This window comes from Bidens hawaiensis, unplaced genomic scaffold (genome assembly GCF_021521415.1).
Source record: "Bidens hawaiensis isolate Kalapana, Puna unplaced genomic scaffold, B.hawaiensis_p1.1 tig00001236_1, whole genome shotgun sequence".
NCBI lineage: Eukaryota > Viridiplantae > Streptophyta > Magnoliopsida > Asterales > Asteraceae > Bidens > Bidens hawaiensis.
The window spans coordinates 3,223,600-3,236,492 of NW_027491070.1; the positions used below are offsets into that span (position 1 = coordinate 3,223,600).

The 12,893-nt window shown below is 41.5% G+C and overlaps 2 protein-coding genes across 3 annotated transcripts in view; one reads left to right on the forward strand and one right to left on the reverse strand.

Moving 5' to 3' along the window:
• LOC143567798 (dynein light chain 1, cytoplasmic-like) overlaps positions 1 to 689 on the forward strand; it is a 32,909-nt gene extending 32,220 nt beyond the window's left edge. For both annotated transcript variants that reach the window (XR_013141470.1, XM_077054114.1), the window contains exon 2: positions 335 to 689. Coding sequence is in view for 1 of the 2 variants with exons in the window: in XM_077054114.1 (XP_076910229.1) it covers positions 335 to 478 (144 nt within the window). In the remaining variant the exon portion in view is untranslated. The remainder of the gene's footprint in view (positions 1 to 334) is intronic.
• A 314-nt stretch (positions 690 to 1,003) lies between these two features.
• LOC143566630 (uncharacterized) lies at positions 1,004 to 3,503 on the reverse strand. The gene is made up of 4 exons (XM_077053278.1): positions 2,688 to 3,503; positions 1,800 to 2,602; positions 1,638 to 1,707; positions 1,004 to 1,569 (listed from the first exon to the last, which is right to left on the reverse strand). Exons 1-4 carry the CDS (start codon positions 3,274 to 3,276, stop codon positions 1,004 to 1,006), a joined length of 2,028 nt encoding a protein of 675 aa, XP_076909393.1. The 5' UTR covers positions 3,277 to 3,503.
• Positions 3,504 to 12,893: the final 9,390 nt, after the last annotated feature.

A 12,893-nucleotide genomic window follows, 5' to 3' on the forward strand; every position in this document is an offset into this window, starting at 1 on the left:
CCGCCTAATTAGTAAGAATCGATCAAAGGTGGGTTGATTTTGACTTAAAAAAAAAATAAATATAATTCGTATTTCTATAATATTAAAAAACGAATATCATTTTTTTTAATTAATGATTAGCAAATTTTAAAATAATTTAGTATTTAAAAATATATTTATATCAATATTCACCTGTTTTGTTATAAATATCAGTAAACTTATGATATTTGGCATTTATATAATATCCAAAAATTAATTTTCTTTATATTTATCGGGCAGTCCGAGTACTCTCCGAGTGACTTGTGCAACCTTGATTTTGAGAAATAATTTGTGGGCTTTTGATGGAATATTACAGGAATTTGATAGGATGTATGGTGGTGGATGGCAATGTGTTGTGGGTTCAAATTTTAGTAGCTTCTTTACTCACACAAAAGGATCTTTCATCTATTTCTCATTGGAGACACTCAATTTCCTCATCTTTAAAGGTGCTACTTATTGATTAATTAATCAAATCAAGAATTAGTGTTTATGGATTGTTTCAAACTAGTTAAAGTATGCTACTTTTTGTAACATGTTTAATTAGTTATTGGTCATAAATTTTATTTCAGTTTAGTAGAAACAAATCTTTATGCGTTATTAAGTTACATTTATTTTTATATGGTAGTACCTAAAGAAATAAAATACAAGTCACTATAACATGATCGTGTCACGTTCGAATCTAGCTTCGACTAGTTTTTGTCTTCATCCACTTAGACAACATTACAACAATACAACTTCTATGTTTTAATTGATCATATTGGTTAGCAGGTACTGGTGGGTCCCGTACAGTTACAAATAAATACATGATCATGTCGGTTTTTACCATTTTATTATGCTGAAAACACCACCTCAACTAGTATTAGAACTTATATACTGAATTTTTATACATCTACTAAAGAATTTAATTTTCAGGATATGTTTTAAAATAATGCACCAAAACAACAATATTTCATTTTATTTGCTGCAAAACACTAATTTTTTTTTTCTACACAAGTTCCATAAGCACATCATCAATTAATCTGCTCAAAACCATCTTCTCCAAATCTAACACGGTTTCCTCGACTTCATATACCGTAAAACCATCTTTCCATCCCGTAGTACCCCACGCTCCACCGACTGTATTCCAACTCAAATCCCTTTCCAAAAATACAGAAACTGTATCTGCAGCACACCTCTCGTTCGGAAACTTACTATAGTTTTTAAAATTTTCAAGCTTGTTTAATATTTCCCTCGTCGTCTGATCCTCGGAAACGCAAACTCTTGATGGTAAAATGGATCTTGGAATCCACGGGCTTTGTCTTTGGTGTTCGTGTTCCAAAATCTCGTCTATGCAGTCTTGAAAGAGCTCAAAACTTGCTGGCTCGGGTTCTTGAAAATCTATTATAGTTTTCAAGATTCTTGCTTTCTGCATATTAATGTCGAAATCAACATTTTCTTCTTGACTGTTTCTTGTTTCGGATTGATCCATACACGTAATATTATCATCTCTAGCACGACATGAATCTTTTACAAAAGCTTCACAGAGTGACTCTTGTCTCACACTGCCAATTTCTGTAAAAGAATATACATTAAAATTTATTAATAAAGCATAAAACTTTAAGGTTGTGTATGTGATATACCTTTAATTTTAACTTCAAAATCTTTACTTTCTTCTTGAATTGGCGAATCGACTTGCAAGACTTCATGAACCTACAATGGCATGCAACAATGTTAAGAACTTAAGATCATACTTGACTTTTGACATAATATTTTTATGATATTTAAAGCATGAAAGAACTCACTATGATTGGCTTTCCGATCTTTGTACTCTTCTTTTGGTTGTTTGACTTGTTGGTTGATAAAGCCGAAGAATTTGTTCGTTTTGAAACTTGACTCGAGAGAGCAGTTCTTTGTGGCTTCAACGAACTGTTTTTTGAAATTGAATTTGTGGATTTTGCATTCTCTACCGATTTTTTCTTAATTTGCGGTGCCGTGTTTTGAATCTTGTCTACTTTCTTTTCAACTTCTTGCTTTCTTTGTGGTTTTCTGGCAACAGGAACAGAAGCTTTCTGCCTATTTTTGACACTTTTATCTTCGGTTTTCGCCTTTTCTTGATGAACCTTTCGAATTGGATTTTCATAAACTTTAACTTTAGGGTCATCAGAATATAAACCAACTCGTTGCGGTCTCACTAAAATAATCGGTGACACATCATCTTCAAATCTTTTGCTACTTTGCTTGATTTCCCGCTTGTTGCTTCTCAAAAGTCCTTTAGAATGCATCATGTTGATGATTTCATCTAATGACATATGTTCTCGATCCGTTTTCTTCACGAAAAACTGCGGTTTCTTTCCATTTGGCAAATCAACATCGAAAACGGGCCTTGTTTTGCTACTAACATCCATTTGTTTCCGTGGCGGCTTTGCAGGAAACTCTTCTAAGCCCATGAGTTTTGCAATTAAGTTTAACCCTTTTGACTTTTCCTCTGTCGCCCTTGATGAAAAAGACTCGGAAGAAGTGAACTCGTGTGTCGAAAACACCATCGAAGAAGACGTGCTTGAGCTTGTTGAAGCAATATCAGGAGACAACTGTGGTTTTCTTTTACCTGCATAGTAAAAAAAATTCTAAAAAAATTTAATTTATGATATTTTAAACCTTTTTTTACAAACATTAAAGATAGAGAATCACACCTTCTAGTCCTTCTACGTATGTGCTTGAAAAGGCACTTTCTTGATAAGACTTTTGTTTAGAAAGCCCTTCTTTAATCACTTCTCTAAGCTCTGTGAAACAATCTCGTGACGACCCATTCGCCAATTTTCTGTCCTTTTGATAACCAGAATCATAAATTTCGAAACTTTCAAACCGATCCGAACCATTCCTGCTAAAAATTTCTTCACTTGGTTTTTCATGTTTCTTCTTGAAACTTGTCAAACTCACTTCTTGCAATTTTCCAAGCATCATTAGCGATTCTTGAAGATCAAGAGCGCCTTTTAGCAAATCCTTCGCGATATCCTTCGGCTGACTTTTAAAACCAACCCCTTTCGACCAGAAATCGATAGCTTCGTTTAGATTCCGAGCTCCGTTTTTCACCTCAACAAGAGACATCTTTTCCTTTTCTTTTGAACTCTTTGATTGCATTTCTGTTTCGGTTCTTCGGTAGCTCGTTTTCGTAGTATTAGTTTTTGTTATTTTGATTGTTTTCCCTTCAACTACACCTCTTGGATCTTCACAAGTGACAAATGATCTGTACACAACTGATCTCAGGCTTTCTTGAGGCATATTCTACTCACACACATCATTACATTGATAAAGTCAGAAACTTTATTAAAAAATTATCAAAATTCACATTTGTGTTACATTTGTTGCTTACTTAATCCACTATTTTCAATCCAAAAAAAGACAAATTTCAAGAATTCAAAAGATTTGTCCGGCTGCATAGTTCATGCCCAACAAGACAAAAAAAAATTAATAAAAATAATATAAATAATAATAATAATAAAATCATCAATTGCCGCCATTACAGAAACAAGTATCTTTCTAGACAAACAGTGACAGATCTAAACAAGACTCCAAAAACAAAACTTGAAACAAATTAAGTTAAATAAGCATATGTTTTCCAAGAACAAGAAATGAGTACCTTTTTGAGTGTTTCTTTGCTACCAGACAGCAATAATCACCATTTATTTAACTTAAATTAATAATCTTGAAACTCCCATATGAAAAGATGTAAACTTGAAGGTTAAACCATCAAGATTTCAAGAATCTTTGCTTCCAGACAGAAATATTCAGCATTTATCAAACTCAAATTGGCAATCTTGAAACACCAATGTGAAAAAGATTAAATTTTTACAGAGTATGAACTATAAAAATCAAGATTTCAAGATTTTAAGAATCATGGGAGAAAGAAGGTAAACTTGGAGTCTTGAGTTGTGGTAAAGAAATAAAAACTGAATCTTTATAAATCAATATGATGTTAAGAGCAAATTTGCAGGTGAAGCAACATATTTGATGAGAAGTTAAGTGTTTTTTTTATATATAATTATATAAAAAGGGTGGAAATGTGAATATGAAAGGTTAAAGAATATAATAAGAATAATAATTGGAGTTTAAGGAAATTTGGGATTTATGTTCTCATGGGTATCATCATGAATTCAGAGCCCTTAGTTTCATGGGTATCCCAATATATTATACTTGTTTAAAAAATAAAAATAATAATAATAATAAAAGATTTAATAATTTATATAATCTAATCTAATAATAATAATAATAATAATAATCATGTTTTCATGTGATTAGATGATTACCGTTTGGCTCCTAGCATGTGATTTGGAGGCCCTCCAAAGATTATTAACATAATTATTTGAAAATCTAAAGAGATATTAAATTATTATTAATATTACTTACTAAGACCATCACTGTATAGAAGACGGACTTTAAAGAACTATTTCTTAAAGCTCTGTTATGATCTAAAGCCCATGGCCCCACCACTTTCTCCTTACACCACCCGATATCCAAATACAGCCCCCCTACCACCCTCACTATGCCGGCGTGGTGTGCAAGAGCGTTAAATCCCCCAATGCAGCCCACACCACAAAGTCTATTGTGACATCCCACATCGGTTGAGAAGGAGAACTAAGCCTTCTTTATAAGGAGGTGGATACTTCCCCATCATAACGCGTTTTGGGCGCTTAATGGTAGTAGATGAGAGGAGAATTCCACAGTTAAGCGTGCTCAGGTGGGAGAGTATGAGGATGGGTGACCACCTGGGCAACCAAAAGCAAATCCGTGAAGCGATGGTGGTACGTCCCGACCAAAGCGGACAATATTATGGTGCGATGGTAGCTGGGTTGTTACAAATGGTATCAAAGCCAGGGCCGGACCGGTGGTGCCAGGTCCCGCGAGGACGCTGGACCCCTAAGGGGGGGGGGGTGGATTGTGGCATCCCACATTGGTCGGAAGGAGAACTAAGCCTTCTTTATAAGAAGGTGGATACCTTCCCCATCATAACGCGTTTTGGGCGCTTAATGATAGTGGATGAGAGGAGAATTCCACAGTTAAACGTGCTCAGGTGGGAGAAGTATGAGGATGGGTGACCACTTGGGCAACCAAAAGCAAATCCGCGAGGCGATGGTGGTACGTCCCGACCAAAGCGGACAATATTATGGTGCGGTGGTAGCCGGGTTGTTACATCTAATAAGGTGTTACATTTGCAAATGAACTTTAAATGAGTCTGTTCAAAACACGACAAGACTTTAAGTGTGTTTAGGTTGTAAATTGATGTTTTTGCTAAAAAAAACCCATCAACATAACTCTTGTTTTAGTTATATAAAAAAATTGTATTATAACATATTAAAAATAACAACTTCTTATAAGTGAAATATAATGGTGTTTTAAATTGGAATAGAATCACAAGTCTTGTTTGGCTGGATTTAGCATCTTTTCGGGGTGGAGCTTTAAATGTAATTTAATCCCCACCAATCTTTTGTTTGCCTCTTGTCTGCTGGACATCAATTTCAAATCCTACTTCAATTTATGATATGTCATATATTGGGTCCATATGTTTTCAATTTGAACCTCATTACACAAACCATCTTCCTACTATTCGCATGTATATATAAACTACTAGTCTAAATGTGTAATGTTTCAAAAAATCAAGACGTGTGAGTTAATATGTAAAGTTGTCAAGATCGTTATGTTTCTATGAATCATTTTGTCTTTGTGAAGAGGTAGGTCCCAGCAGAGCCCAGTTGGACCCGCAAGACTCACCTTGAACAGGGACGTCTGCGCAACGACCAACTGCTCCCGCAGGACCCACCATGCTCAGAGAACCTTACGCGCAGTACGCCAGCTGTACCCGCAGGAAAAGCCTCCCAATGGTGAAGTACCCCGCCTGTTCTCGCAGTTGCGGATACAAGCCATCAGGGAAGGCTACCCGCACTAACAGCAAGGCTACACGCACAAGGCACTAGCTACTTCAGTAGTCACATGAAGGAATGAGCAAGGCGGGAATACTCCCGCCTAAATGAGCCAGTCCGTATGCTTCTGGAAGATCTTTTGTACTATACCTACTAAGGTATGGGCAGAACAGACGATTTGACCAGAACAGCCCATGAACCAATCACAGGGTGACAGCTCACCGACAACAGTACGAGGAGGAGCACCCTCTAGTACTGTTTGTCACTATTAGCCGCTGCCTACTCACCAACCCTTACGATGGGACGTGCGCAGCCTACAGTTGGTGGAACAGTGCGTAGCCGGCAGTAAAGGAACAGTGTACAGCCGACCTTGTTACTGTCGGCCGTAGCCAATCCACCAACCAGCATGGCCTGTGCGTAGTCCACTGTTGGTGGAACAGGAATACTATTCAGCCGGCTGTACCTTCTAGGAAACCTACCTTCGGCTATAAATACTCCAACACCTTGGAATGGTAAGGACATCATCTGATATCTCTCTTATTTAGCAATCTCTTAATATACACTTATATTCAGAGCAATCTAGTCTGATTCTCACGCCGGAGGGTGGTCACAAGGAGGAACCCCCCCCTTCTCAGTGACGAGCTTACGGTGTCTGTTTTGCAGGTCCCCTGAAGAACAACCTTCTCTGCTGGACCTCATCCTCGTGGGAAACATTACTTAACCCCCAGATTATCTATAATCTGCCCAGGGTTCACTTAGTGTTTCTTCATTGGCGCCATCCGTGCATAAAAGCTAGAACTAATTATTAGTTTTTTCAAAATTTCTGAAGAAATAGTTAACGTTACTCCGGTCCCAAGGCCAGTAATCGACCAAGAAACCCCGGTAACCACAACCCCAGCAACTGGGGGGAATACCGGCGGTTATACAAATCTTACGAACACTACCCCGGTTACCCAAGCCGGGGCAAGTGCAGTAAATATTCCACTGGGGTTCACTGATGCCCAGTTGGAAAAACGAACGAGGGTCCCTCGCCAAACACTAGATCAAGTTAAGGCGTGGGCCGAAGCACGTCAGAAAGAGTTCCAAGCTGAATTGGATGAACGCTTGCGTTCAGTTCAACAGGCTGACGAATTCGGCAGTACTCGCCAACATCTCAATATGAACAGTGAGTGCGAGTACTCAGACGATGAGAGGGAAGAATCCGATACTGACGCAAACCCTCGCCATAAGGCGAAATGGAAGCGTAAGGAAACGGACTTCCAACCGAAAAGGAATTTTGGGGAAGCCTTTAAACCAACGAATGCGGAGAGAAACCCGCGTGACTTCTCCAAAACCTTTAGACCAACTGCTACAAATGCAGGAAAGTCAAAGTTCGCAAGGGACATTGCGGAAGCAATCGCCCCGAGAAGTGCCAAACAAATGTCCAACATTGGCACTTATGATGGTCTATCCGACCCAGACGACCACTTGAACAGATTCATTGCGGGGGCAACCGTCAGTAACTGGACGGAACCCACGTGGTGTTATATGTTCCAGATGACTCTGGTTGGAGCGGCCAGGGCATGGTTCGATCGTTTACCGGTCCATCACATATATGATTGGGCGGACTTTCAAAACAAGTTCAGCTAACACTTCAGCCAACAAAGGAAATATACTGAAGAACAGTGGACGATCCTCAACTGCGTCAGAGAGGAGGATGAATCTTTACTAGACTTCATCACTCGCTTCAACTCCAAAAAGCTAAGTCTGGGCAACATAAGTGAAGATCTTGTTCGCGCCGCTTTCATCCAGGGCGCCGAATACCCAGAGCTTATCCGCACATTGACGGGTAAGGACGGCATGCCATCCACATGGGATGCCATCATGACGGCAGCCAAGCGCTTTGCCGAGACGGAGAAGCAACTGGGAAGGGATCTTCCCCAGAGTACACACCTCTACACACAAAGGACCAGAGAAAACAATGTTCGGATCGCCCGGCAGAACAAAAAGAGGAAGCTAGGTATTTGGCAGTCAAGGGTAAACTTTGACACCTCATCCAGCTCTCACCCTCTTGTTGGCGGAAGAAATAACATACACCCTTCAAGCCAAAAACACCGGTGGACGCCACTCACCAAAAGCGTCACGGAGATATTTGCCACTGAAAAGCTACCATGGCCAAAAGTTCCAATGATCCGGCAGCGACCTAATGCGGATCAGAGCAAATCCTGTGACTTCCACGGGACAAAAGGTCATAGTACGGAAGAGTGTACATCCTTGAAGGATATTGTTGAAGCATTCGTCAAGGATGGAAGACTGGCACACCTGGTGGCATCAATCAAGAAGGGAGGAAGGAACGACAACCGGTACCGAGGCAACGGACGAAAGCCCGTTGACATCAGCATCAACATGGTTCATGGTAAGATCAGAGGAAGAAAAAGGCGAACGACAGAACCATGTGCTTGGAAGGAAGCTGAGGTGCGCTTCCCGCGAGTGCCAGGAGGACCCAGCAAAGAAGGCCCTATCGTCATCAAAAGCCAGCTGGGGCACAACATCACTTCTCGCACTCTTGCTGACAACGGCGCCTCGTCAACGGTGATGTACAGGCAGTTCTTCGACAAGCTAGATGACGAAGACAAGGAACGCCTGGAAACGATCTGCGCCTCGATGGAAGGGTTCGATGGCAGCACAAACACCCCCCTGGGTATCCTATCTTTCCCCGTCACTCTTACGGACGGGAATCACTCACGCACAGAAGACGTGGATTTTGTCGTAATAAGGAAGCCACACCACACATACGACATTCTCTTCGGAAGAGACGGGATGGCAAGATTCAACGCCGTGGTATCCTCAGTCCACGGCATGATGGGATGGCCAACAGCTGAGGGTGTAGCGATGATCACCGGCATTCCCCAGGTATGCATCGCATCTGTCTCATCTAAACCCAAACCAAAGATGGCTAAACCAACCATCACCGAACCAGAAAGATGGGCCTTCAAAGGCAAATACCCTGACCAGGCCGTCTCCATTGGCCCAACAGTTGTTGATCCCACACGCACCTTACTCAAGCGCTTATTACAAAAAAACGCTGACATCTTCGCGTGGACACCAGCTGACATGACTGGTGTACCCCGAAGTAAGGCAGAGCATAAGCTCAAATGCGATCCGGCTGTTACGCCAATCGTACAAAAGCGCAGAGTAATGGGGCCAGAACAAACTAACGCGTGTAGAACCCAAGTCAAGGAACTCCTTGACGCAGGCATCGTACGCGTTAGTAGATATCAAACTTGGGTTGCAAATCCCGTTATGGTACCGAAGAATAACAAACAATGGCGCATGTGCATAGATTTCAAGGACTTGAACAAAGCATGCCCCAAAGATTGTTATCCGTTACCTGAAATTGATCTTAAGGTGGATTCGTTGGCACCGTTCCGCCTTAAATGCTTCCTGGACGCGTATAAGGGGTACCATCAAATCCACATGGCCGTTGATGATCAGGACAAAACCGCTTTTCGGACACCCGATGGCACATTTTGTTACCAAATGATGCCATTCGGACTTAAGAATGCCGGGTCCACATACCAACGCCTGATGGACAACTAGTTTCATGCCCAAATTGGGAGGAACTTGGAAGTCTACATGGATGACTTGGTCATCAAAAGCCCTGACCCAGAAGCGATGTTGAAAGACATCGAAGAAACTTTCAACACGCTCAGGAAGATAAACATGAAGCTCAACCCGAGCAAGTGTGCCTTTGGAATGGAAGAAGGGAAGTTCTTGGGGGTCATCGTCACTAAAGATGGCTTCAGAGCGAACCCTGAAAAGGTCGAAGCCATAATCAAAATGGAATCACCTACCACCATCAAACAGGCTCAGACACTGAATGGACGACTAGTGGCACTTAATCGCCTTTTGGCAAACCACGCGGATAAGTCGTTTCCCTTCGTGTCAACGTTGAGAAACTGTTTAAAGAAAACGCACTTCCTCTGGACACCAGAAGCGAAAGCAGCTTTTCAGGAGATTCGGTCACGCTTGATCGAACTCCCAACGCTCACAGCACCAAAAGCGGGAGAGGAGTTAATCCTATACCTTTCCGCAACAGATAGAGCAACCGGGGCAGTCCTGCTAGTAGAGCGAAAAGGCATCCAGATGCCAATCTATTATGTCAGTCGTATCCTAACAGACGTAGAAACCCGGTACTCTACCCTCGAAAAATTAGTCTTAGCACTTATACACGCTTCACGCAGGTTAAGACGATATTTCCAGGGTCACCCAATCACCATTCTCTCCAACTTCAAACTTGCAAACGTTCTAGGCAAACCCGAGTTATCGGGATGCCTAGCCAAATGGGCAATTGAGTTGGGGGAGTACGCGATAAAGTATAAGCCAAGACCAGCCATAAAAGGCCAGGTTTTGGCCGACTTTATTGCAGAAGTGCCTGCATCGCGGGAAAAAGAGTGCCAGGAAGAGGCTCAACCCTCTCCAGCACAAGACATCAATGATGTCTGGCGACTCTACACTGATGGAGCAGCCAGTAACGAGGGTTCAGGCGCAGGGCTGAAACTAACCAACCCAGCAGGCCAAGAATACACTTACGCTATTCGACTGGATTTTCCAAGTACGAATAACGAAGCCGAGTATGAGGCATTCTTGGCTGGGCTGAGAATTGCGCGTAAGATGGGAGTGAAACACTTGGAAGCCCACGTGGATTCCATGTTAGTAGCCAATCAAATCAATGGGACGTACACGGCCGTGAACGACACAATGGCCCTGTACCTCGCACAAGCAAAATCCCTTATGCGCGATTTCAACGACTGCAAAGTCATACACGTCAAGCGAAGTGAAAACAAATCTGCGGATGCGTTAAGCAAGCTTGCATCGTTAGCCTTCACCCACTTAGGAAAGGACATCCGCATTGAACTCCTCGAGACACCTTCGGTCCCGCACAAGGAAATTTGTGTCATCCAAACCGGCACAGAAACATGGATGACACCAATAATAAAATACCTTGCGGCAGGTACACTGCCAGAGTCAAAAACACAGGCAAGAAAACTACGCTGTAAAGCACTGAATTATCAACTCATCGATGCCATCCTTTACAGACGTAACTTTCTTGGCCCACTCTTAAGATGCGTGGACAACCAAGATGCTGACTACGTCCTAAGGGAAGTACACGAAGGCATCTGTGGAGTACACGCAGGTCCCCGCGCTGTTGTAGCTAAGCTAAACAACGCGGGATACTTTTGGCCGGGGATGCATACGGATGCGCTGGCATACATCAGAAAATGCAGGTCTGGAATGCGTCAACATCCACGCCTGCACAAAGAAGATTAGGTAATAATGATGGAAGACTATGACGTTAAAGATAAAGGAAGTTTGTACTTACGGGTTTTCTTGAGCCTGAAAGTGCGGACGGGCGGTGTAACACCCCGACCGATGGCGGATTATACATCGGGGCGCTACGAATTGTTTCATTACTCGTGACACTATTTGGGTGTCAATATTTGATAAATACATTCCATTGCGCATGCGCATAACACACCATAAAGTAACATAAATCACATAACTCATAATATTCAAATACATAAATTTGTCTTGTTATATTTTAAACTAGGTCCAAAGTAAAAGAAAACATCCTACCTGTCCTCGAGTTTCCAAAAGCAGCTACAGCAAACCTGAACATGTGTTAAAATAAAACGTCAACACTTGCGTGTCGGTGAGAAATCAAGTTTAATAGATATAAATAGATAATAACAAAGCACTGCGCGCAACATGTGTATAACTGGTGTTCAACATAGTGTGTAAACAGATTGTGATCAAGCCTAAATAGATCATAGCTCATAGTTCATAGCGTGCTCCAAATCGAGCAAAAACAAATAATCATTCGTGTATGTGCAAACAAAACAAGAAAATCGTAACAATAGGTCTCCCGTGTTTATCTAATGGATCCATGAAAACTTCGGAATAGGCCGATCAAAGCGGTTAATGATCAACACATACAAATATACAACACTAGTAAACGTCCATAACACATGGGTTTTGCGCACATAATTTCATAAACAAGTTTAAGACTCAAGTTGTACGAACACATGAACATCCCAAAACGTTAAAAAAATCAAAGGGGATTAGGTACGAGATTACTCACTTGTAAAAGGTGCGTTGAAAGATAACGCAAGAACCAACTTTTAAACAAGCGAAAGTTAACCTATAAATAAGAGGTTATTGGTTTAACGATTGGTTTTTTTATGTCTTGAATATATGCAAGTCACTTAAACAAATTATTTAGAAAGAAAATTATATATTATATATTTACCGAGATTTCTGGGCAGAAAAGAAGAGAAGACGGATTGCAAAGAGGGGAGTGGAGGCGTCGCTGAGGATCTTCGGCTGAGAGTAAGGGAGAAAGATTTTGGGGAGTGTTTAAGTGTTTAATTATCCAAGAAATTAGTTTTATTTATAGGAAAATCCTAGGGAACACATCCCTTGAATTGGGGAAAAGATCTTATCAAATCAAAGCAAAAGATATCAAAAGCAAGAGATATGGTGGCAGCTGCAGGGGATGGGGAAGGCTGACAGGTTACTGTTCATAGCATGGGAGGGGTCAGTCAAAGTACTGTTCAAGACATGGAAAAGAAGATTTAAAAGATTATGCCAGTTACTTTTTCTAACAACCAAGAGGGTTGGTAAGCAAGCTGCGCCGAAAGTGACTTTTCGGACAGATGTCAGATCTGGCCTACTGTGCCCATACCTTGGCAGGTATAGCACAGAATATAAGATATTTCAAAAGCATACAGGCTGGCTTAAACTGGAGAAAAGACTTAAGTGTCTAGCGCGAGAAGGCTTGAGTGCGCGAGGGCGAAGGCAGACAGAACAATCCTTAGCGCGCCGCGGGAAGAACTATAATCCTTAGCGCGCCGCGGGAAGAACTACAATCCTTAGCGCGCCGCGGGAAGAACTACAATCCTTTGCGCGCCGCGGGAAGAACTACAATCCTTTGCGCGCCGC

Excerpts from the sequence above, each read along its gene's own strand:
- LOC143566630 (XM_077053278.1), bottom strand. The coding sequence starts at position 3,276 with ATGCCTCAAGAAAGCCTGAGATCAGTTGTGTACAGATCATTTGTCACT. Across the intron at positions 2,603-2,687 it reads ATACGTAGAAGGACTAGAAG|GTAAAAGAAAACCACAGTTG; the intron begins GTGTGATTCTCT and ends TTTACTATGCAG. Across the intron at positions 1,708-1,799 it reads AGATCGGAAAGCCAATCATA|GTTCATGAAGTCTTGCAAGT; the intron begins GTGAGTTCTTTC and ends ATGCCATTGTAG.